This window comes from Neopsephotus bourkii, unplaced genomic scaffold (assembly GCF_033783945.1).
Source record: "Neopsephotus bourkii isolate Nb327-2 ecotype Australia unplaced genomic scaffold, CSIRO-AGI_Nbou_v1 NB_1462, whole genome shotgun sequence".
Classification (NCBI taxonomy): Eukaryota; Metazoa; Chordata; class Aves; order Psittaciformes; family Psittacidae; genus Neopsephotus; species Neopsephotus bourkii.
The window spans coordinates 540,674-560,871 of NW_026901939.1; the positions used below are offsets into that span (position 1 = coordinate 540,674).

The 20,198-nt window shown below is 51.9% G+C and overlaps 2 protein-coding genes across 2 annotated transcripts; one reads left to right on the forward strand and one right to left on the reverse strand.

Moving 5' to 3' along the window:
• Positions 1–1,167: 1,167 nt before the first annotated feature.
• Positions 1,168–7,981, reverse strand: CCDC43 (coiled-coil domain containing 43). The gene is made up of 5 exons (XM_061368909.1): positions 7,757–7,981; positions 6,398–6,485; positions 4,369–4,504; positions 3,691–3,749; positions 1,168–2,538 (listed from the first exon to the last, which is right to left on the reverse strand). Exons 1-5 carry the CDS (start codon positions 7,937–7,939, stop codon positions 2,351–2,353), a joined length of 654 nt encoding a protein of 217 aa, XP_061224893.1. The 5' UTR covers positions 7,940–7,981; the 3' UTR covers positions 1,168–2,350.
• A 77-nt stretch (positions 7,982–8,058) lies between these two features.
• Positions 8,059–19,054, forward strand: DBF4B (DBF4B-CDC7 kinase regulatory subunit). Its single transcript, XM_061368920.1, has 11 exons — positions 8,059–8,208; positions 9,239–9,430; positions 10,580–10,630; positions 11,252–11,321; positions 12,325–12,395; positions 13,069–13,105; positions 15,013–15,055; positions 15,926–16,042; positions 16,267–16,393; positions 17,052–17,161; positions 17,716–19,054. Exons 1-11 carry the CDS (start codon positions 8,098–8,100, stop codon positions 19,052–19,054), a joined length of 2,268 nt encoding a protein of 755 aa, XP_061224904.1. The 5' UTR covers positions 8,059–8,097.
• Positions 19,055–20,198: the final 1,144 nt, after the last annotated feature.

A 20,198-nucleotide genomic window follows, 5' to 3' on the forward strand; every position in this document is an offset into this window, starting at 1 on the left:
TTGTTCTGTGATTGTCTTCACAGCCTCAGCTCCTAGAACTTGAGCCATTAACAGGGACTGTAATTTTCAGTTAATTACTGAAGTGTGTCGGGAGGTATAAAGCAATAGTGATACTGAAATTATTCTAGGGTAGAGAGAAGTGACTGTAACACAGGACAAACCAGGGGGGAATTATATCAGTGCAGGGAAGCCAAAGTGGTGGATTTTCCCTGCAAGTATCTCACTAGTTACAAGCTCTGTATTGCCAGGGGAATCTGATGCAATGATTTCAGTGTCTGCACTAGAAATCCAAGGAGCCTGTCTGGGGCATTCCTGCTCTATACATTCCTTGGTATTGATGCCAGTACACACTCCTGAATGTCCCGAGCATCAGTCAAGCATCAGCCTTTAGCTCTCTTGAGGCACTGAGTCAGCAGTGAAAACCATGGGCTCTAGCAGCTCCATGGCAGAGCTGCTGCCTGTTCTGGGCTGCTGGGTGCAGCTGAGACCCTTCAGGCACAGCCAGTTCACGTGCTTTGGTGTTTGCACAAGACTGCAGCACACTCCTCAGTTTCCAGCAGCAGAAGCTTGCGGAGCTGTGTGGTGGGTACTGCTGCATGGTTGTAGTGCTCCTGCTCTGCCCAAGGCTGTGGGCTGGGCATTGTGGGGCTGGGCCTTCCCTTGTTGTTCTTTCCCTGTCCCTAGAAGGGCTTTTCTGACCAGTGGCATGCAGTCTCAGGGAGCCAGACACAACAAACCACTGCCAACCTGCACTTGTCTGTGGGTGCAGGGTGGAAGGGGAACCAGAGGGGATCTGCTTGTTTGCAAAAGCTGCCACAGTGCACTTGTGACTGCACCCTTCCTGGATCTGTACAGACCTTATCACTTGTACACTTTTGACACACACAACACAGCTGTTTGTTCTTGCTTGGCTCCTGAGCTCTGCAGTGGGTAGAGGGGGCAGTTCTTGTTATGAGGGGGTGAAGGCAGCTCTTTCTTCTGGACGTTTACAACCAGAGGGCTCCAGCAGCCTTGGGAGATGGTGTGACTCCAGGAGAAGCAGCACTGGGGCAGCCCTCAGAAACACTGCTGCTGGGTGAGGGACAGTGAGGACACAGGACAGGCCAGATGGGAGCCCCAAACCACACAACCACCAGCCACGACTTTCATTCTAACAGAGGAACCCAGTTTTTGGCCAACCAGTTTTATTATTCAAGTCCAAAGATAAAGCAGTTAGATACACTTGCAGCAGCGAGTTAAACAGGAGGCATGGCCATTGAGGCAGACTGGTGCTGAAAGCAGGCGATGGGGCCAGCGACTGCCAGGAGCACATGGCACCCAGAGAAGAAAGCGCTGGGCATGCCACTTCCCCCCGCACCCCGAGAACACTGCAGCTCTTTCACGCTCAGTTACAGCAGTTAGTGTTCTCCTCTCCAGAGGCGTGTGACACCAGCACAGAAAAGGCTGGAAACAGCAGGTACCAAGCCCTTTGAGGGCGAGAGCAGTGTTCAGCCCTGGCAGTAACTGTGCCTGGCAAAAGCCACCAGCCTGTAAACCCAGTGCATCCAACTCACAGCCACTCAGCACTGCGCCATGCTCAACCACTCACCCTGGCAACGGCCGGAGCAGTGGCAGGGAGCACCATTTTCCAGCTACTGGCATCAAGTCTTAAAGTAGCACAAGGAACTGACCAATTTGCTACCACTGCACCAAAGCCTTTACCTGACCAAAAACCTGTGAGTGATGCCATCCCATAGCCACAGCTCACCTGGATTTCACCTCATTCCCTTTCTTTCACTGCAGAACAGCACTTGCCCTCACCGAGGTAAGCTCCAACCCTGCTCTCAGCACAGGCACAGTGTGACCTAGTGCTGTTCTTGGCAGCAGAAATACATGTATTTGCAAATACATTTTTCAAGGCTACTGTAAATAAACTCACATTTGCCCTGTAGCAGCAGATCCTTGATTACATATCAGAAAGGGGCTCTGCTCTGTTCTCAAATCCTAACTGTTGCTGCAAACCAAGGCTGGCAGGAGGACACGGTTTGGAAGCCCTCTCCTATGTTGTGGTTTGCTTTGCTTGAAGTGGTAAGAAGACAAATCAATGTAAAACCACAGACATCATCACTTCACCGTTCTTTGGTACAGACACTGGCCACAAGAACTGACTGGGACACTGACACCACAAGCACATGGCACACTTCGAGTTTAGGAGGTGCTTGAAATTTCTAACTAAACCAAAGAAAAAAACTCCAAATGCTTCCAAAGAGCCACTCGCCAGCCACGTGTCCAGAATTTCTGCTGCTTTTTAAACACACACCATATTCATAAGTATTCTTATCCCCTTGAGAGTCCGACTGCGGAACCACAGCTACCGCTTTCGCTCGCCTTTCTGTGTCCTTTTCTTCTCCTTTTCCTTCCGCTCCTGCTTGGCCAGCTTGTCCTTCTCTCGCTGGACTTTATCTTGCTCTTTTTTCTTCTGGAACTCATCCCGCAGCAGCTCCCGTTCCAGCTTCCTGGCATTCACCACATCCTCCACGTTGGTGTTTCGGAACAGCGCTGGGGGTGTGTTAAGGGCAGACGAGGCTCTGGCTGAAGCAGCTTCCACTCTGCAGCCCTATTTTGGGGCTCTAAACTAGACAAAGCTTTAGCACATGAGGTGGTTTATTCTACCTCCCCCCTCACCTTCTGGCTCCCACTTCTGCTTCCTCACCAAGCAGGCAAGGAATTTCAGAATGAGGAACAGAGAAGGAAAAAAGGAATCTGCTTGTTTTTCAAAGAATCCCAGACTGGTTTGGGTTGGAAGGGACCTTAAAGCTCATCCAGCTCCAACCCCTGCCACAGGCAGGGTCACCCTCCACTAGAGCAGGTTGCTCCAAGCCCCATCCAACCTGTTCTTTTTCCAAATAGGAAAGTCATGCAGAGTCAATGCACACTGCCTAGGAAAGGATTTGTTCCTAGAAAAATCAAGTCACTATAGATTCTTAAGACCAGTATGTAGGTTTGTTTCTGCTGCACTTTTAATAATTCCCAATGTGATTTCCCTCTCTGGACACCAGCTAATGTTAAGCTTGTGTTCATAGGAGAATTATTCTTACTCATAAGCATGTTCTATGAAGCTTCAAGGATGGCAGAAGAGGGAAGGCAGGAACAGAGGAAAGAGACTGACAGGATCAGTCTCACTTGCAGAGGGCACATGTGAGACTCTAACTCTCATTATCACAGTATCACAGTATCACAGTATGTTAGAGATTGGAAGGGACCTCAAAAGCTCATCTAGTCCAATCCCCCTGCCGGAGCAGGAACACCTAGATAAGGTTACACAGGAACGTGTCCAGGCGGGTTTTGAATGTCTCCAAAGAAGGAGACTCCACAACCTCCCTGGGCAGCCTGTTCCAGTGTTCCGTCACCCTCACTGAGAAGAAGTTTCTTCTCAGGTTTAAGTGGAACCTCTTGTGCTCCAATTTGTACCCATTGCCCCTTGTCCTATCATTGTTTGCCACTGAGAAGAGCCTGGCTCCATCCTCGTGACACTCCCCCATTATGAGCAAGGTCAGGCTACATGAGAAGAAAAACAATCACCAGACTTAGAAGTTGCCCCTAAAGCAATGGGAAGCATCAACAGGGATAAGGAAAGATGGGAAACGGGAACTCACCATGCAAGCTGCCTTCCTTCCATAAAGCCTGGGTCACCCAGAATTCAAAGGATACATTTTTCTGACCCCATGTTTACTGCTGTTGCAGTCGATCCGTCCTGTTCATCCTCACCAGTGAGATGATTAAGGAAATATGGACATCAGTAATGACCTTGTGCCTCTGGACAGTCACACTTGACTCCAAACATGCTAAATAACCCTTCTGTCAAGCCACAAGGAAGCGGCTGAACACTCACAGACACAGACCCCACATGTTCAGCTCCCTCCAGCTGCTCAAGCACCAGGTACCATTCCTTCCCGTTTCCTATTCCACTTTGCTCTTTAAGGAAGAACTTGTTCTTCAGCATTACAAAGAGTGAACTTTAAAGTCTCCCACTTTATACCACTCTAAAAAGGATTTTTTCAGCAGATTTCTCATTACAAAGCAATAGATTAATTCAAGTCATTAACTATCATGTACAGAGTTACCAGGAGGCGATACCCCCTCTTCTGCAACATACCTGGACTGGAGGAACCTTACCCAGACAAGCATCCTCAAAGGAGCATCTACTCATGGCCCTCCACAAACAAGGAGCTTCCATGCTTTTCTCCATGGAAGTTATTTTATCATGGAGAAGGAAGATTGAAAAGTTTCCCCCATTTTCACAATAAAGACACTGTTTTCCTTTAGGAAATCTCCAATAACCATTATCCTTCAAAGCACCGAGTCTCAGCTGGGTCAGGAAAAGGATATTCCTCCTCATCTGTCACATTGGCATACTGGGCCAGGAGAGCTGCTTTCCTTTGCTTCTCCTCCTGGGAGACCTCTTTGGGCTTCACCACAATCTTGGCCTGCTTCTCCATCATGCTGGCGATGGCTTGGATCTCATCTGGCAAGGAGAGGAGTGAGAGCATCAGACACGGCAGGATGTGCCATGTGCACACACAGCTACCTTCTACCACTGAAGTGTTTAGCTTGTTAACAACTTCTCCTAAGAATTCTGTTATTCTAAGTAGATATTGACTCCATTGCAGATTTATCCTTTCATGGAACCACAGTGAAGTAATTAAATCCTTGCAACAATCCTCTAACAAGCTAGACACACACTGCTGCCTTCTTCCTGTGACAAGTGAAAAACCAGCCCTGCGGGTAGCCGATAGTATAAGCAGGAGGAGTCCAGCAGCAGCTCCAGCAATTCCAATCACTTGTCCTCAAAAGAGGGATTTACTGAATGCACAGAACAGTGTAACTTGTCCCTGTCCCCAGGCAAAAGGCAAGGTCAGGCCAGGGACAGACTGCTGCATGTGTAGTTCAACTGCCTTGTCTATACAGAGGAGTTGAGCGAGACTGGTGAAACACTGAAGTTTAGACAAGTGCTATAGAAACACAGGCCTCATGAAGCTGGTGAAGGACTTGGACTGTAATGGGGAATGGCTGAGGGACCTGGGGGATTCAGTCTGGAGAAGAGAAGGCTCAGGGGGGACCTGATCGCTCCCTACAACTGCCTGACAGGAGGATGGAGCCAGGAGGGGCTGGGCTCTGCTCCCAAGGAACAAGGGATGGGACAAGAGGAACCGGCCTCAAGCTGCACCAGGGCAGGTTTAGATGGAGCTGAGGAACAATTCCTGCCCCAGAGGGTGCTCAGGCATTGGAACAGGCTGCCCAGGGCAGGGCTGCAGGCACCATCCCTGCAAGAGTTCACAGCACGTACATGAGGCCCTCAGTGCCACGCGTTAGCGGTGGCCTTGGCAGTGCTGGGGAACAACTGGACTTGATGATCTCAAAGGTCTTTTCCAGCCTGGTTGATTCTGTGATTCCATGATAAGGGCTCACTGGGAGAACTCTAGAAGGACATCAGTCAGTGACAATATTCTGCTTGCAACCAGAACCAACCAAAAAACGCAAAGCAAACAAAAAGCAGGATTTAGCCAGAAGGGATGTGACACGGTCACGGGCTACGGGCAGTTGGAGGATTACTAACTGATCCACAGAGTGTGCTTAAATCAGCTAAATCTTGCCAGCATATGACTTTATTGTACCCCAGAGCTCTGCCCACTGACCAGAACAAGCCTCCCATGATGAACTTCCTTCACTCCTGAGCCGACAGCTGAAGTCAAAAGATGGATTCAGAGAGGTCACAAAGAAACAGTGGGGCTACCGATGTGACTGGGAGAGGAGCAGCATTAGCACAGCAACAGCAGCCTCACAGAGCATCCCCCACAAGCATTTATGGGGAAAAAAAGGACAGCTTTAGAAGATTGTGAAAGAGGAAAATAAGGGTGTTTTCCTGATGTGTACTGGGGTGAGCAGCAGCAGAGGGGACAGCCCAGCTCTCCGCTGGTGCACAGGGGTAAAGCCACTGGCTCTCCAAACTGCCACAGACTGAAGCAGCCCAGGCTTTATACACCACCACAACTGCAGCTCCCAGCAGAGTGCTGCCGTGGCTGCAGTGAGCACTGACCAGAGGGAAAGCCCTGGCTGTTTTGTGAAAGGAAACTGAAAAAATCCTTCAGGAATGAAAAACAAACCCCAAGGAGCTTTTCATGTGTAGGATTCTGAACTCAAAGAGCAGCAGGATGCCAGGGACAGCCACAGGTGAAACTACTCATTTCCCAGTTCAAGTCCAAACAGTAAATAAGCAGCAATAACAATGAGAAGCAAAGCACACACAGCAGCAGCGTTGGTTTTAACTCCTGGCAGGACGAGCACACAGTTCTCATCTTGGCAAGGCCCTGCAAAGCACTCACACCACGAGGAAGGGCACACTGAGCAGTGACACTACCTGCTTTTTTCTCTGTGGCATCAACAATCTGAGATTCAGACCATTTCTCCACCACTTCCCTGCAAACATCGTGTAAGAGATCTTCTTCCTAGGGAGGGAAAAGAGACTTCTCAGGCTTGGAGCAAAGCTTTAAACGAGCATGAGCCAGGTATGTAAAGTACGGCTGCAAAGAAACTGAATGCCCCACAGTAAGCTCGAATCACAGCTTTTCAAATACCATCTCCTTGTTAAATACAGACACAGGGTTGGGTTAACCTGGGACGACACAAGTAATGCCATGCACTTACTTATTTGACCAGAGAGCACCCTGACATGGCACACACCCCCAGTGAGCTCCTTGTCCCATGATACAGCTCTAACAACACCCATCAGTTTCGTGGCACTGGCTCTCAAGGTGCAACAGCCCCACAGACACCAAGGAAAGGCCATCAGGGTGTCTCCACTCTAGAAATGCACTGCCCAGCATCATCCCTCTTCTAAGCAAGGCTGCAGAGAAGCTACTCAAAGGCCACTCCAAACCAATATCACTAAGGCAAATAAACTGGCTTGGATAAAACAGGGGTAGGGAGCTGAAAGTGCTCTGGTTGGATTGACAGACCATCCCCTCCCACCAGCAGGAACATCCTTGGGCCTCCCTGGAGCACACTCCAGAGGGGGCAGTGGGTGCCTTCACACAATTGTTCACCACTGAGGAAGACCTGAAAACCCGGGCACCTACAAAAACCACCTTCAAGTTCCAGGACAAACCATCACCAAGGACACTGCCCATTGAGCAGAGCAAAGCTCACCTGCATGGGGCACAGCAAAAACTGAGTTCTCCACAGCTGGGGTCCAGACAAGGAGATAAAAGCAGACACAAAAGTCTCCACCTTTTGCTCCAATAAGCACAAGGCCCCAAGCCTACAACAGTTAAGCACAGCTCAGGGCTGAACACCCACTAGGAGAAGGAGGAGATGCTACAAGGCCCAGTGTGGGGTATTTGGGGCTGTGAGAGGAAGTGATCTGCAAACAGGAACAGCAGAAGGACCAAGGGCTTGTGATTCCCAACCTCAGAATCTATCTTAAGAAGTCAGCATGCCTTTAACAACAGCAGATCCTGGATGATGCTTTATCTGCTAGGGTCAGGTACAAGAAACACCTTGAGATTAAGACACTGTAGAAACCTTACAGCTCCCAAAGTAGATGAATACTGAGGAGAAATCCCCGGGCTTCAGGGGGGCGATGCCCGCCTGTCCCCTCGGTTCTCCGCACCAGACCTCCCCGGGCACGGCGAGGCCGCGGTTGCCCCTCACCTCCTCGAGGGGAGCCGGCCCCTCGCTCCGGGGTGAGCGGAACCCCCCGTCCCGTCCCATCGCTCACCAGGCAGGCGGCCAGGACCCCGCGCAGCGCCTCCAGCCGCTCCTCGTCGCTCTCCTCCTCTCGGAGCAGCCCCTGGATGTAGGCACCGTACACGGCCCGGTCGAGCCCCAGCGCCTCCAGCCGCGCCGCCAGCCAGGCCGCGAACCCCCCCACCGCCGCCTCGTCCCTGCCGGGCGCCGCCATCTTGGACCAGCGGCACCGCCACCACCGCGCATGCGGGACGGCGGCCGCACAAGGACAAACTTCTGGCGTTGCTGCTCCGCGGCGTTATCCCTGTGCGGCCGCCGTTGGGAACGGGGCGGGCCCGAGTTTAAACGGCGGCGCCTCCCGGCCCAGGCACCATGGCGGGTCCCGGAGCGCCCCGGCCCCTCCGCGGCAAGTCCTTCTACCTGGATCTGCCGAGCGAGCGCGCTGCCCGGGAGCTGGCGGTGGCCATCAGGCGCCTCGGCGGGGTGAGGCTGCGTTGGGGTTGGGGTTGGGGTTGGGGTTGGGGTTGGGGTTGGGGTTGGGGTTGGGGTTGGGGTTGGGGTTGGGGTTGGGGTTGGGGTTGGGGTTGGAACGTGGGGTCCCGGCTCCGGTCCTGGTGCGCCCCCAACCCTCTCTGAGCCCCGCTGGCTCCTGCTGTGCCCGGCTCCTGCACCCCCCCGGGTGGCCTGGTCCTGAGGGGCGGGGGAGCTGCCTGGGCCATGGTCCGGACGGGGGTAACTGGGTGCCTGACCCAGGTAGCACCTTCTGGTAGATGCCAACGGGGTGCCTGGCCATGAGGCACCAGCCAGGCGTTGGTAACCGGTTGTGCAGCGGTGGGGGTGCTTTCCAGTAGGTGCTAACTGGTTGTGTGGCAATGGAAGCACCGTCCAGGCAGTGGTAACGGCCTCATGGGCTGTGGGACACGAGCTGGGAGCTGGTTGTGTGGTGCTAACCAGGGCTCTGCGGCATGGGGCTGCAGTGGGCTCAGTGCATTGTGAATATCCCAAGCCTTGTGTTTCCACCTCTTCCTCCAGTTTCTGGCTCCTGGGAAAAGGTTTCTCTGTGTGTTTTGGCTTCCTCATTCCCTATCACCCTGTTCTATGTGGAGCTGCTTGTCCCAGCAGTTCCCTTCCTGCCGTGTCCTGCTCTCCTGAGAACAGAAAGGCTAATGGTAGTGGATCTGCTCCTGAGAACAGAGCTCTGCCCATTCATGTGTGATGTCAGGGCCTTTTCCTCAGGTCTTCCTCTGAAACCATTGCTTGAGGAGCAGATAATGGGGGCTGGGCTCAAGCTGAAGGTTCTGCTGATGATTTGCACATGTGCTCTCTGAGGGTCTCCTCTCCTGGGAGACGGCATAAAGAATGGGAAAAGCAGCTCCTTGTAGAGATGGGTACTTTCAGCAGCCCCTGAACGGTGCGTGGGGTTAAGCTAAAGGTGGCAGCTCTTGTTTAGCAGGTCTCTTGCAGCTCGGAGTTGGACGGTCTCAGAGCTGCTCTGTTCTCTCTCTTGCTGCAGGTGACCGAAAGCTTCCTTAGCAAAGAAGTCAACTACGTGGTTTCCAGCAACAAAGAAGCCAAACGAGGCAAAGCCAGGACTCAGCCTGAGAAGCGCAGCAATGAAGCTTCAGAGGATGCAAGAGCCACGGGCTTAGTGCCTTCTTCCTCCAAAGGGAGCCATCCCAGACCACACCAGAAGCCCTCAGACACTGTAAGACCTGTAAGTGTCTATAGAGTGTGTAGAAGTGTCTATAGAGTGTGTAGAAGTGTCTATAGAGTGTGTAGAAGTGTCTATAGAGGTTTAGGCAACCCCAGAGTTTGGCGCAAGAGATGGAAGGGGTAGAACCTAAGACCAGTGTTGGAATATAAAGTTGTTCCTGCTCTGAGCAACCATGTTGGGTCTTCAGTTTGGGTTGGGGTTTTTTTCTCCCCCTGGTCTGGTGATTCGTATTCGTACTCATGTTCCTTGTATGTGCACATCATCGTAGCTCAAATGCACACATCACAGCCTTGAGCTAGTAAACAAGGGTATCTGCTCAAATGGCAGAGGAAATAGAGGGCTTGGCTGCCTTCCCAACAGCATATGCAATCATCCTGATGCAGAGGTGTGTCTGGAAAAGCCAGGGACATGTAGGCAAGATAAAGCTGTCTCAGGGTCTGGTGCATGCTCACACACACAGGTAGGACAAGGCTGTTGTAACCTGGGAGGTCTTCAACAGAGGATTTCTCCTGGGTCCTGTTCTGGGCTTTCTGGTTACTAGTGCTTGTGGCCAAAGCTCAAACGTCCTGTGCTGAACACTGGTGTCAGCTGCAAGCTGTGACTGTGAGGAGAGCCTCCTACCCCAGTCTAGGTCGTGGGCATCTGTCAGCTGGACCTGGACCACGTGCAGGTGGGAAGCCTGAGCTGATGTTGGCTTTCACTCCCTCAAACTGTTTGTTCCCTTGTCCTTGCTCACAGCACAACCCACTTGTCTTACAAACAACTTAACCTGCATGCTGAAATCATTGGCTTGTTCCTAGGAAGGGCTAGCAAGGCTGTTCCTAACCCCTGCAAGCACACTGGGATGTGGCCGGCATTCCAGGCTAAGTTGCTGCTTCCTCTTGGCTTGTTCTGGAGTACTCACTGCTGTTCAGTCAGAGCCTTTGGTGTAGACCTAAGTGGTGCCTCTGCTGCTTGTGCTCCGTGCTCCCTGGAAATGCTGAGTCTTGCTGCCTTTAAGATGAAGTCTTGGCTAGGCTCTCCTCAGCAGAGAGCAGGTATCACTAGAAATCATTCCTGCTGGACAGCCACACTGCCCTCAGCTTGCTGCTGCCTGCTAGCTCTTTGCTTTAACACAATACTTGGCTTCTTTCCCTGTAGGTCCTGGTCAGCAGGGGAAAGGAACTGCTGCAGAAAGCCATGAAGAATCAGGTGAGCTGTGTGTGGATGGGCTTTAGCTGAGTAGGTTCAAAGTGCTGCTGAGCAGTGCGGAACCAGTGCCAGCCGCTTCTCCAGACCCCCTGCCCTCTTGAAGGGAGCATATTCTGGGGCTGGTAAAGGTACAAAGCAGTTCCTTGTGGCCTGCAGAATATTGTGCAGTGCTCCTGGTTGCTGTTCTTCACCATGAGCCATGTCTTCCATCCATGTTAGTACTTCTAAAGCCTGTCCCAGTGATCTGGGTGCTCCATACGGGAGAATGATTAATACAAGACCCATTATTTGATGACTTTTTAGCCTAGAAAGAAGTAAAGCCATATAGCTGGGACAAAAGGCTCCCTGAGGTCCTTTCACTGAAATCACAAGTGGCCAAAGGAATCTTGGTGCTCACTTGGAATCTTATGGTATAGCAGGGATTAAAAATTTGATGTAGGTGCTACTATTAATTTGGGATAGATAAAGCATGAGTTTGAACCTTTTCTGCTGATTTTAATAACAGCTACACAATGGTCTGTCAATTGGGCAACAGGAAATCTCTAAACTAGATTTAGAGCTGCTTGTGCTCACACAGGCATCTCTGCTTTGAACTGTACCTTGCCAAACCTCTCTGTACAGGACACCTGCAGTGGCAGCAGTATCCTCGCCAGCGCTCGCCTGTGGGGAGTCCAGATCCTGCACGTGGATGGTATCCTTCTCTACAGGCTGAAATTAGCTGCTGGTAATGAGTGATTTTGGAGGCAGGTGGAGCAGAAGTGATGTAGGGAGTGTGGTACAGAAGGAAGCAATTGCAAGCAATACTGATACGTGACTGATGCCATCCTGACCATGGCTGCCTACGTCTGCCCTCCAAAAAACAAATGAACTTATCTGTTTAGAGCATGCTCATGGTCCAGTGGAAAGTGCCCCAGCCGATGGCAGTGGATTGATCTTAAGGTCCTTTCCAACCCAAACCATTCTATGATTCATTCTATGCTACCATCACATTTACAATAGCCAATGCTGTAATATACTGAAGCTGTAGTATTAGAAAAAGTTAATGGCTTGGTCAGTGCATTAATTTGTTCCAAAAAGACCATTGTTACTAATTGACCTGGAAGTACAGATCATGCTAATGGCAGGATTTGGTCATTTTTAATTAGGAAGTGCTGATGTTCCTGGTTCTGTGCTAGAAGGCACTTCCCATCTCAGTGATGAATGGGGAGGGGGTGATGGGAAAGACAGATGGTGAAATTCTGATTCTAATAATAGGCCTAGAGTAAAAGGTTCCTGAGTGTCTAATGACAGTGACATACTGCTGTGGCTGAGCCTGTCTGGGTGTGTGATGGAGGCAGCCACTGCTTGTATATTCCTGAGCAGCCAGCTCTACTGAACCGCAGTGCTGCTGCAAGCGTCAGGGTCTGGCCTGGGTGCTGCCCAACTCCTAACAGTGCCTCAAGTCCACAGAGGCTTAAAGCCAGCCTCCAGCTCTGCTAAAGAGCAAACCAGGATGCCATCCTTCACAGCACTCCTCTTGGGCTGCTCCTTGGGCAGATGAACCATGTGTTCACCCAGATGCTGCCGGGTGATGGCTGGTTCAGGGGCTGTGTGCTTTTGCCTGGTGTGGATCAGGAGTTAAACTTATGCTCCAGTCAGAAGGGGAACAAGCTTCTCTGGTTGAGCTGTGGCTCTTTAACATCCCACCTGCACAGATATGTTGTCATACGCTCAACAACTGCTGTGTGCTGTCTCGGAAGCAAGGAAGCAGTGCCAGAAGACAGAGGTAACTGACAACTGCAGCCAATTTGAGGTACTCGGGATCCCTTGGTAGCTTTAAGCAATTCTCCTAGCTCCTCTAGTGCTGACAGGCTGGAAAGCAGGGTCATCTCCTAGTTTTTCATCCAACACTAGGCAATCTGATGCTTCTGTTTATTGGTGGAGATAGCAAAAGCGGGGGTGAAACCAGGTAAGAATGAGGCAGCCATGAATTATCAGCATCGTCTGTAGCACAGCAAATGCTCATTTTGACTTATAAGGGGCTAAGGGTAAAACAAAGCTCATATGTGGCTGTACACTGGCTTTCTGAAGGTTTCTGAACTACTTTGGGTAATATGGTTTAGAGCGAAGTGTCCCTGCCCATGGCAGGGGGGTTGGAACTTGATGATCTTGAGGTCCTTTCCAACCCTAAGTATTCTATGATTCTACTTTTTAATGCACTGGAGAGGTCAAGGAGAAGGTAGAATATTAAGATCAGAGTGGCAGCCTGTGTGTTGTATCTAAACTAAATCTAGTTAACCTGGGAGGCAAAATATCAGGGTAAGGTGATACAGTCTCTGATGTAGGGCCCCTGAAGTGGTGGGTGAGAGTCCTGTAATCTCACTTTGCTGCTCTGGGGTCAGTGACTGCAGTTCTGGCTGTGCTGGCTCCCATACTAAATATCTCAATCTCTCCTTCAGGTGAAATGCCTTGCAACTGGATTGAAAATGTGCAAAGGTAGGCATGGAATTTGAAAATCCATCTGAAGCTTCAGTAATCTAAAATATGCCAAACTGTTAAGGCAGTTTCTCTTGAATGGGTTTTGTAATGCCTGCTCTGAGTCTAGCTGCAGCATCCTTACACAGCCGAGGATTTATAAGGATGTATAAGCCTTTTATTTCAGGGAGTGTTTTTAAAATGCCATAAACCATTTGCTCCCAGAATCCCAAGACACCTGAGAGCTCTGCTGCTGGCACTGCACATTGAACCCACTGGCTCAAATGATGTTTCAAAGAATAATGCATCCTACAGAGGAGAGCATGTTCCTCGCATCCCACTCACTTCTGTTAGGCTGAAACGTACTGCTGAGACACCAGTCTAGGGATAACACTTCCAAACGAGGAGGGAAGGGGGGCAAAAACAGGTTCTCATCTGCAATTAGACAAGAGAGCCAGTTGTGGTTCTGAGATTGGCACCAGTAGCGTAAGTTACTTGGTGACTTGTTTGACTTCACTCATTAGAGAGTGAACAGTCAGTAATATCTCAGAGCAGGCTCCAATCTGGATTGTGTTTGTGACACTTGGAAGATTATTTTCCAGGTTGGGAAGGGGAAAGGTGGTAAAAAAAGGCTTGAAAAGCTGTTGGATGAAGGCAGATTGTGGCACACTCCAAACCCTATGTGGGGACTTGTGACAGCTGAGCTGTTTGTCACCGTTCAGCACTCTGCCATAAGCTCAGGACCCTCACACCACTCTGAGTTGTATCTAGGGCCCTAAATGGGGCCTTGCTCTCAGAAGTGCTAAGCATTTGGCAGCATTTACATGGAAAAATTGATCCTGCACTTAAATAGCTACTTTAGTGACATAACAGCACATTTGATGCGAGCTCAGGTGGAGGCTCGAGGAACTAAGTGGTGAGGGCAGGTGGACTCAGCCTTTCTGGAGGGTGAGCTTCACATTTCTTCAGAGAAAATAGCACTGAGTGCCAGGCTCACAGGAAAACAAGACACCTTGCCCTTCAGAGGCAGAAGGCAGGCACGAGAGGCTTGGTTTCAGGGTCAGGCAGATGTCCTGTGGGAATACCTTGATGTGTGTTTGGTTCTTAACCAGATCTGTACTCAGATTTCCAGGCCGAGTGTCATGTTATCACTTGCAAGTTGAACATAACCTGTGAGGGAGAACTGGTAGCTGCTTCTCCCAGCCTGGCCCTGAAAGCCTTTTCCCTGAATGCACTGCTGAGGCTTTCTCCTGCTCCCTTAATATATCTTATGCCTCTCTAGGAAGCATAGCTGCTGTTCACCCTCCTCAGGGACCAAGCAGAGGCCAGATATTGCCCTTTAGCAGTGTTCTCACGCTAGGCTTGGCTATGCAGCATGTTGATTTGTCTCCAGCAGCTCTTACTGCTTTGAGTTAACTGCCCTGGCCTGAGCTGTTCTGAACTCCAGGCTGTTGTGTAAAGGTAAATGGGGAAGGGTTGATGCCGAGCTCTGTGCTTGTGCAACCGCTGCTGCAATATGGTTCTCATAAATTCGTGTCTCATGCTTGGTGGCGTGTTTTATATTGAGGATGAGGCATGGCAGGTTTTAGAATCTGAGCCAGAATTAGAGGCTTGGGGTGAGGCCACTCGCTGATAAGACTGGGGAGACATGAAAGATGCAAGGAACTTAGCAGGGTGTTCTTTTAAAGGTGGAAACAGCCCACAGTTGGGCTGCCTCTGGAGTTTCATCACCCTACAGGTGAGGGCTGCTGTTGATTACCTAAAGAGCTGTTTTGGCTGTGCTTTAGCCATCACTTGGCATTCACAATGGCAGAAGTACCAGTGAGCTTGGCTCTGCAGCCCAGTATTGTTGGGGAATGAATGAATGAATGAATGAATGAGTAGGGAATTTGGCCAGAGCAACTTCTAACCAGCTCACTTTCTAACAGGAAAATTGAAGCCCCCTTTTCTGAAGGTTGAAGACCAGAGCAGGTAAATGAGGTCTTTCTAACTATCCCACCTTAAAACCTCAGGGGCGCCAGGGAGGGAATCCTTTACTGGTTTTATTAGCAGTGAATATTCTGCCCAAGCAGGCAGAGCATTGGCCACCTTGAAGACCCTGTTGTGCACTGGGAAGCTGACCCTCTCCTAGAGGAAGGCAAATAGAGTTTAGAGAAACAATCTGGGTGGCTCATGTGTCAGGCATGGGGCGGGGAAGGTGTTAAATGAGACTTGACAACAGTTTGTTTCCTTGCTCAGATTCCATCTGTGATCCTCAGCAGGTCACTTAACCTGCTCGAGCTCTCTGAAATGAGGAAGGAGTTTGAAACACGAAGTCAGGGGCTGTAACTTGATTACAGCATTCAGCACGAGGGGATCTGATCTCTGTGGTGTTCCCAACAACTCTGTAACTCTAACAGTATTCTGACTGCCAATGAATTATTCTGAAGGCAACATTTAAGGCAGCTGCAGTGTCAAATACTAGGTTTTACACGCTGCATGCAACAAAGCATGAAGAGGGAGATGTGGTCTGAGAACCAAAACCTTCCCATGCTGCTGTGTAGCTGGAAGCACTGCACTGCACTGCCTGCTGCTGATGTGCCTTGGAGGTAAAGGTGGGTTAGTAGGTGGGCAGGCAAGCCCACCCCCTGTCCAAAAGATGCCCCCATCAGTGCTGTTCCTGGGGATCAGATTTAGTACTTCCAGTGAGGAGTGAGAAGTCTCTGGAACAGGCAAGTGAAAGTACAGCAATGGGCAGTGTCTCACCATGCATGGGGCAGCACCTTGAGCCCCTCTGAGGGAGGACAGCTCTAACCAGGCTAGCTCTGCCAGGAGTCTGATGTCCTGATCTGCTGGTTTTAGGCAATTCCGACCCTTCCATCACCAGTTCAAAAGCTTTCCTGACCTGAACTTCCTGGCACCCAAAAGCTCCAGCCCATTTGAGCCTCTGAAAAGTGTCTCCAATTCTTGCAGAGCCAGGTATGTTGTAGCTCCTTTTGTGCCAGTTTTTAACCCAACTCTCCCGGTGACTGCTGCCCTGCTGGTTCCTGGCATCTAGAGACCCCCTTCCCTTCTGCATGTGGACAAAAGGAGCCCTGTTCCTGTTGGCTGGAAGCTGTGGCTTGAGCTGTAGCTCGGGTGGTACCAGGTGCCTGCTGGTGGTGTCAATGAGGGCAGGGAAGATCTTTGCTGTTACCTTGCAGGGCTGTGGAAGGCTGTCCAATAGGCAGCAAGGGGGAGAAGAGCCCCCAGTCCAGACCAGTCGCTGTGCCGAAGAAAAAGAGGGGATTCTGTGAGTGCTGCCAAGAGACCTTTGAGGAGCTACAGAAGGTAAAGGTTCCCCTGGGACCTGGTTCCCTGACAAAGTTAAGGGGCCCACTCAGCAGCTTCATGACTCATGTCGTGCCCATTAGTACCATGATCCCTTTTGGAAGGAAGACAGGCTGCTGGATGCACAGCCCTTATGGCTGATCTAGGAGGATCATAGCCATAGCATATCTGTGCTCTCACCTGCTCTGGGCAAACAGTGGGAGTATTGGAGCACACATGGGGAGGAGAGCCTCAAGGATCATCCCATTGCCTCATCTGTAAGGTGGGAACCCTATTCCATGGCAGTCAGGGGGCATGGGCTGATTGAAAACGTGGGAAGAGGGGGTTTTTATCTCCTGGAATGTGCCAAACAACGTGGCTTCCAGAGCCCAGCCTTTGGTGATAGGCAGTACATACTTGGAGTCTGCATTTGCACTAGCTGCTGGGGAAAGCTGTAGGCTGCTGTTAGATACAGACACAACCTCCTCATCCTCAGGTGTCTATGGGGGGAACAGAATACTCCCTGTAAGCAAGCAGGGGTAATGGCATTGCCTGGGTTTCCCAAATTTGCTTCCAAATGGCTCTGTGGGGTGGAAAGGCTACAGGGAGTGGCTGTTATAGCACATTTCCCTCCTGGGAATGGCTAACTGTTGCTAAAAGGGTCTCTGTTGCCTTCCAGCATCTCCAGAGCCCCCAGCACAAGCGCTTTGCTCTGGATGACTCGCAGTATGCCCCTGTGGACCATGTCATCGCGCAGCTCAGCTGCAGCTTTGTGGAGCACTCAGCCAAGTAAGTCTGTGTGAATCTGGGAACTGTGGAGCTGGAAAGCAGCATGGTGCAGCTTGGCACGCTCGCAGGAACGGGGCCTGAGCCTCCATGCTGCTGTGGAACTGGTCCCTAGCTCATGTCCTGTGCCAGGGACTCAGCCACCAGGGAGAGCTGCTGCTGACTGCAGAAACTCAACCTGGCACCTGCCAGGCAGGGTTTGGATGAGCCATGGGAGATAACCTGTGGCTTCAGAGAGCTCCCATGGCCTTCTAGTGCCTTGTAAACCAACAAGGGCAGCTGAGCCCGTTTCTTCTGTCCCTGTGTCAGATGCAAACCCCACTGCTGTGTAGCACTCCTGTGCCCAGCCCCTGGGGTGGTGCAAAGGCTGAGAGCCCCCTTGTGCTGCCCATCTCTGCCAGCAGCAGTGTCACTGCTGAGCCTCATCAGGCTATGATTTCTTAGTGCCTCCTGAGCGAGGGCTTCCAACATGCTGCAATGCAGAAAAAGCCTCCTCTCCCCCGGGGATGGTGTTGTAGGCCTAGGGAGAGTGAGCATTAACTGATGGTTCTTCTCAGGGTGCTTCGGTCCTGCCTGACAGATGAACGCTTAGTGCCTCAAGCACAAGTTACTGGAGAAATTGAGATGCTGACAGCAGAGCTGGGAAAGGAAAGGGAGCAGCCTGAGCAGGAGCTGTTCATTGGTACGGAGCATGATCACAGCCTGAAGACCAAGGGAGTTTCCTCTCGTCTGCCCAGGGACAGGCTCAGTAACCCCAGTGAAGGAGGGGAGTTCAAGACCTGCTCTGTTGGAGCAGGGCTCGCCAGAAGGGTCTGTGCAGCTCATGGCACCCTGGAGGAGTTTGTGCTGGGGGATGCAGATTTGGCCTTGGCTCCTGACCTGGCCTGGGGGGCTTGCATAGAGGACCCTCATGTCAGAGAGACAGCAGCTTCCTCGTCTGAACTGCATGGACAGCAAGTGCTTGGGCCTGGCAGCCACCTTCCACAAGCACTGCCTGCCTCCAGGAAACGCCAGCTCTGCAGATGGAGCACCCAGGTGGGAAAGAAGCCCAGGCTGGAGCTGGGGCATGGTGGTGGCCTCTCCCCATGTGAGCAGACAAGCCCAGTGGATGGTGGGATGGGTGGGCAGGGTGCAGGACAGACGGCTGAGCCAGGCCTGCCTGGTGTGGTGGGGGCTGGCAGCTTGCCCCTAGGCACAAAGCTCTTCAGCAGGCCTTGTAGCTCCATTGGTTTGGACCTGGGCCTGTGCAGGGACCCTGCATCACCCCTTGAAGCTGTGTCTGGGGATTTTGGTGCCACAGAGGCTGCTGCAGCTCGCGCTGTTGGTGAGAGTGGCTGGAGCAGGGGGAACGTGGGTTGCAAAGAGGAGCAGCTCCGAGGGGAGAATGGAATCACACCCAGAAATGTGCTTAGCCCTGATGCGGAGAGCACAAGGAGCCAGACCGCCTGCCCCTTGCCTTCTCCAAACCTGCTTGGGGCCAGAGCTGGATGTTGCTGCTCACTCGGTGTCGGAGCAGCTGAGCAAAGAGCACCAGACCTGGGCTGTGGCGAAGAGCAGGGTCCATGCCCTGGCCTCCAGCCTCCTCCATGTAACGCTCAGGCTGAGCATGACTCCAGCAGCAGTTCTCCAGAGTCCCACTGGGAAGTGTCCCTGCTCTCCTCACTAACGGGTGCCCAGGATGGTTGGATTCGGCCTGCGGACCGGGATTTGCTCCAGAGGGCTCATGTCAGTGTGAGGAACAGTGGGTTTGAGTCTCAGCTCTGCTCAGTCCTGAAGCAGAAGTCAGAGCTTGTGTGGGCAGGCAAAGAGGACAAGAACTGCCGGAACTGCTGCACTGAGAGCAAGGGGGCCTCTTTCCCCATGTTTGAGACCTGTTTTGGCAGCTGGACCACCTAAACCCACCTCCTGGCTGCTCTATGGGCCCTTGGTGGGAGCTGGGAAGTGGCTGGAAAGGGATTTAACAAGGATCAGGAGGTACTGCTGTGAGCTGGAGTGAAGACCATCAGAGGGAGGTGGTCTCCGGACACCACAGACAACCTTCAGGTGGGAACTGGTGGGTGATGTGATGGTTTCAATGGGCAGCTTCAAGCTGGTCTCTGAAAGTATCTCTTGCATCAGGCACATGGTCTTTGTCCTTCCAGATTGAGGGCAGGTCCTGTTCTTCCTTCACCTGGTCCTTGGAGGTGCAAGCACAGGACAAGAGGGCCATGGGGGTGCGATGAGTTCTTGCCATGCCCTGGCCTGTTGGTGCATGCCTGTAACTGGTACTGAATTCCTTGGGGATTTCTGTTTTTCTAGCAGACTTTTAACCTTTGAAATAAAACAGCAGCTGAGCTCCTGCTCTGCTCCCTGGGGTCAGACTTACCCGGTGGCCCAAGCAGCAGAGGCTGGGTGATGCTGGACAGGACGGGTGGGGGACAGTGGCCATCAGGCATGGACCAGCACTGGCTCTGGTCCTGTAGCATCCCCCCCATCCTGCTATGGGGGCCATGTGCTCAGCAGGCTCTGGGAAGCTCTTGTGCCCTGCACAGGGGTGTCCATGTGTGGAATGGCCCCCAGTAAAGAGCAATGGGGAGAAACTGGGGAGCAGCTGGGAGGAGACTCTTGACATCAGAGCTGGGCTGGCTGCTCTTCCCAAAGGGAGGTTTTAGGGTACCTAAAAGCAGCCTAGGACCTGGGCTTTGTCTTTTGTGGGGCACTGGAGCCTGTGCCTGGTGGTGGCTTTGGTCACCAATGGGGCTGAGCATCACCCTCCCGTGGTGCTGTATTCCCCCCCATCCCACAGCTGCAGTAAACAGGAGTTTGCTGGGGCTTTTCTTGCCCCCAGATGGTTCTGTTACCCCCCAGGTGTGGAACGTGGCCTGGCAGCATCCCCTTGAAATGAGGACAGCTCAAGAGGAGGGGGCCTTGTTTTGGTATTTCCTGAGGGTTACGTCTGGTGGTGACCCCACAGCACCCCCCAGGTGGCAGTGCCCACCCATGGGTGATGGTGCAGCACTGACCTATTCCTTCGGTGCCAGCACCCACAGTTCAGCATCCT